At 41.8% G+C, this 3,956-nt stretch overlaps 1 protein-coding gene across 1 annotated transcript in view; it reads left to right on the forward strand.

The window, feature by feature from the left end:
• Positions 1 to 2,587: 2,587 nt before the first annotated feature.
• Positions 2,588 to 3,956, forward strand: part of LOC148742275 (histamine H2 receptor-like) — a 1,710-nt gene continuing 341 nt past the window's right edge. Inside the window, exons 1-2 of the mRNA XM_088747030.1 lie at positions 2,588 to 2,606; positions 3,311 to 3,956. The exon at positions 3,311 to 3,956 is cut by the window's right edge and continues 341 nt beyond it. Coding sequence (XP_088603156.1) covers positions 2,588 to 2,606; positions 3,311 to 3,956 — 665 coding nt within the window. The remainder of the gene's footprint in view (positions 2,607 to 3,310) is intronic.

Genomic DNA, 3,956 nt, shown 5'->3' on the forward strand with positions numbered 1-3,956 from the left:
GACAAATTATCATTTGTCAAATTATCATTTGTTACCCACGGACTTTGACTATTATTATGATAACTTTTTCTTTTCAAATGGACCTTCCAAAACTAAAAACGCCGTACTTTTTTAATTCAAATGAAGATATTAATCAGGTATATCATAATGGTATCTAATACATCTGCAGCGTCCTAGGACCACATCTCTACGTAAAAAAAAAAAAAAAAAACATGAATGTACAAGAAGGAAAAATGATAGTTAGGCTATGGGTGGACCTCTTCAATCTTAAATTTTCGATCAAGAAGACGCAAAAATGTTTCGTTAGACTGCTTTATGTGAAAGCCCATTTTTTCCGTGTTCCAATTACTCTATGAGAATGGCGGGCGCGACAGATTTTAATCACAATTCATTAAAGGTTTAAAAACTGCAAGTGCTCAGTTTGATAACCGTCCTTCCGAAGGGGAACACCGCGCGCATTTGCGGTCTCAAAGAAAACTTCAATCACCTTCGGTAGTCGTCCATGCTTTTCTCGTGCGTTTTTGTGATTTTTCATTGGTTTTCACGAAGACACCACTTAACTGATGAAATTTTCATTATAGCGTTCAAAGAAATCATTGTAAGCTGACTTCTGTAAAGTGCGCCTAAAAATGCTCACAAAAATCGCGAAATTGACAGCCAGAAGTCAGTCGCAGAGGATTATTCAAGAACTCCACTGCTATCAGCAGAAATGAGCCAGCTTTTTTGATGAAATAATTTGGATATATCAACAAAGTCGAAATGGTAAATTGGCCACCGTAACGATTACAAAAGCTGACGTTTCGAGCGTTAGCCCTTCGTCGGAGCGAATAGAGGAATTGTGGGTTGTGCGTGCTTTTAAAGGTGGAAAATGGAGCTACGTTATTGGTGGGAACATGGCAACGAGAAAAACAAGAATAAATAAGTGGAATGAAAAGCGTTCGTTGATCCCTGTGGGATTTAGACTGCCGCTTTGAAAGATGAGCTTTTGTTCAAGATTTTTACGGCTTTCCGTGCTACCTAGGTGTAAGGAAAGACCACAGATTGCCATATGGGAGCAACTTCAGAATACCCGTCCACCTCATTTACATGTGTCGGGAGGCTTTAAAGAATGAGGCATAACACAATAGACGCTATTCTTGTTTAATGACATGTAAATAAGTGGCCGGGTATTCTGAAGTTTGGCCGCCATATGTTTCTTAGAATGATTGGGTAAATTAAAATGTCTAGCGACTGGTTTCGATGTGTCCTTGTCATTCCTCTCCACGTCGCGAAGGTGTTCTCGGAATCGGTCACCTAGTCTTCTGCCTGTAATTTAACTTTAAATTACTTCAAAACGATCCAGAGACAAGCACTATCTTTTCGCAGCCTCCGCTCATTTCATTCAAACGCGACAAAAACATAGGCAATTTTCTGGTCAGAAGTTCTTTTCAGACTAATGACCAACCAGGCACTTTTAAATGCGCTCGTGCACGATGCAAAACGTGTCCTTTCATTCACAACACTGAGAAAATACCGGGACCCAAACGATCCATTAAGATCACCGATCACTTCACGTGCACCTCCGCCAATGTAATCTATTGCATAACTTGCACTTATTGCAAAAAGATTTACATCGGCGAAACAGGCAGAAGACTAGGTGACCGATTCCGAGAACACCTTCAAGACGTGGAAAGGAATGACAAGAACACATCGAAACCATTTTAATTTACCTAATCATTCTAAGCAACATATGGCAATCTGCGGTCTTTCCTTACACTTAGGTAGCACGGAAAGCCGTAAAACTCTTGAACAAAAGCTCATCTTTCAAAGCGGCAGTCTAAATCCCACAGGGATCAACGAACGCTTTTCATTCCACTAATTTATTCGTTTTTTTTCTCGTTGCCATGTTCCCACCAATAACGTAGCTCCATTTTCCACCTTTAAAAGCACGCACAACCCACAATACCTCTATTCGCTCCGACGAAGGGCTAACGCTCGAAACGTCAGCTTTTGTAATCGTTACGGTGGCCAATTTACCATTTCAACTTTGTTGATATATTCAAATTATTTTGTTACCCCACCGACGCAGCCCCAAACAGTTTCTTTCGAAACTATCAGCCTTTATTCATTTGTTTTTTTTGATGAAAAACACGCTACAGGTAGGTTTACTTGAAAGGCGAAGTGACGAGAGAGGCTTTATTCTTGATATGTTCACAATTAATTGAAGGCGTTCCAAGTTTGTGCTGAAAGTTGGTGTTGAGCTGAAATGAATTAGCCTAATTTGTTACAAACATGAACCACTCCTCAACACCGACAATCATTTAGGTAGAAACAGGCTTGTGCACGATAACCAAAAATACCGCAACGATACTCGATTTCTGTTAGATTGTGATATATATATAGGGTACGCTAGAGCATAATCAAAGCTGCTGAGTTTTGAGTCAAATGCCATTTTGTTTCAAAGAAAGAAAACAATAATGAGAATATTTAATCCGGCCAAGTTGTCTTTTCAAGCGCTTCATCATTACATTAGTTTGACTAATCTGAACCTGACCCCATCTTTAGAACGCCTTCCAAGCTCTCAAACCTTCTTGCGTGATCACTAAATATGTACTGGACTGATTTTGGTAAGTACTCTGTGATTCTGAGCATACAGAATCATCCTAAGTATACAGAATCATTTGACTTGGGCGAAAAAACCTCGTTGCTGACGCTGGTTTTAAGCTTGTGTAAAACCTTCAAATGAATCACGCCTAGCTACGCTTAAATTGATTTAATTCTAGAACGATGTCCCACTCATTCTTGGAGAAAGGTTTTTCCAGAGCAAATGCTTTTTGGAGATAAGGGAAGCTTTGCTCGAGCTCTTGCGTGATCAGTGGGTAATTAGCTGTTCACTAAAACTCAGAAGTTTAGTCCACTTCACAAAATCTTGACATATCTAAATATGTAAAGTTAAGTGCACCGAGAAACATTTTGGTATAATTCTTCTCGATAAAATAATCTAGCGATGGGTCATATCAAATATCTAAGGACCGGTCATTACATATAGGTTTAAGGAGGGGGGGGGGGTGGGGATCTGAAGGACGAAGTTGTGTCATGGCTCTGTACATTCTTATGGTTCCCCTTATTAGCAGTCAAATGACAGTTTATTTTCTTTAGCCTCCCTTAATACTCTTTTGGTGACAATTGGTCCCCCTCCGTTCCCCTGAAGACAATGGCACCCCCTTAAATCCTCAAATCGCGATCTCCCAACCCCTCCCCCCCCCCCCCACGTCCAGGTGCTAGATAAATGCTGGTCCTCTACCATTCTTGTTTGCGCTTTTTTGGACAGTTAACAAGCAGGATTTGGGGTTCTGGGTAAGTGGATGGGTCCTAGTTTTAGTCACAGTGATTGGCAATGGTCTCGTCATTTACCTCATCATTACAAAACCACGCCTCCATACTCCAGCCAATGGGTTCATGTTATCGCTGGCTGTGGCCGACCTCTGCGTAGGTTTAGCGTTCTTTCCACCCCTCTTTGGTGCCAAATTCTTGTACACTGTCGACCTCACCCACGCCGGTCTCTTTTTCAAAGTCAGCTTCGCGTTCTTCTATTGCTCTAACACCAACCTCTTCGCCATGACAGTTGACCGCTTCCTCGCCATCACTAAGCCTCTGCATTACATGTCGCTCATGACGAAGGCAACTGTCCGGACGATGATTATCATGGCTTGGAGTGGCCCATTTCTACTCTTCTTCTTCCCTGCCTTGTTCACGTACAGCAACAATCCGACCTTTACCATGTTCGTGGAAATATCTCGAGTACTCATTTTTCAGATTGTGCCCATTGTTATCTTTATCGCTGCGACGTCCCGTCTCCTTCGCATCGCCTGGAATGTCAACCGTCAGACCAGGGATCTGATCGCTCAGGTCCGTTACAACCATGCTACGAATGGATCAAACATCCACCCACCTGCTGCATCTAAAGCACAACACAG

The sequence above is a fragment of the Stylophora pistillata genome, chromosome 1, assembly GCF_964205215.1.
Source record: "Stylophora pistillata chromosome 1, jaStyPist1.2, whole genome shotgun sequence".
NCBI classification, from domain to species: Eukaryota; Metazoa; Cnidaria; class Anthozoa; order Scleractinia; family Pocilloporidae; genus Stylophora; species Stylophora pistillata.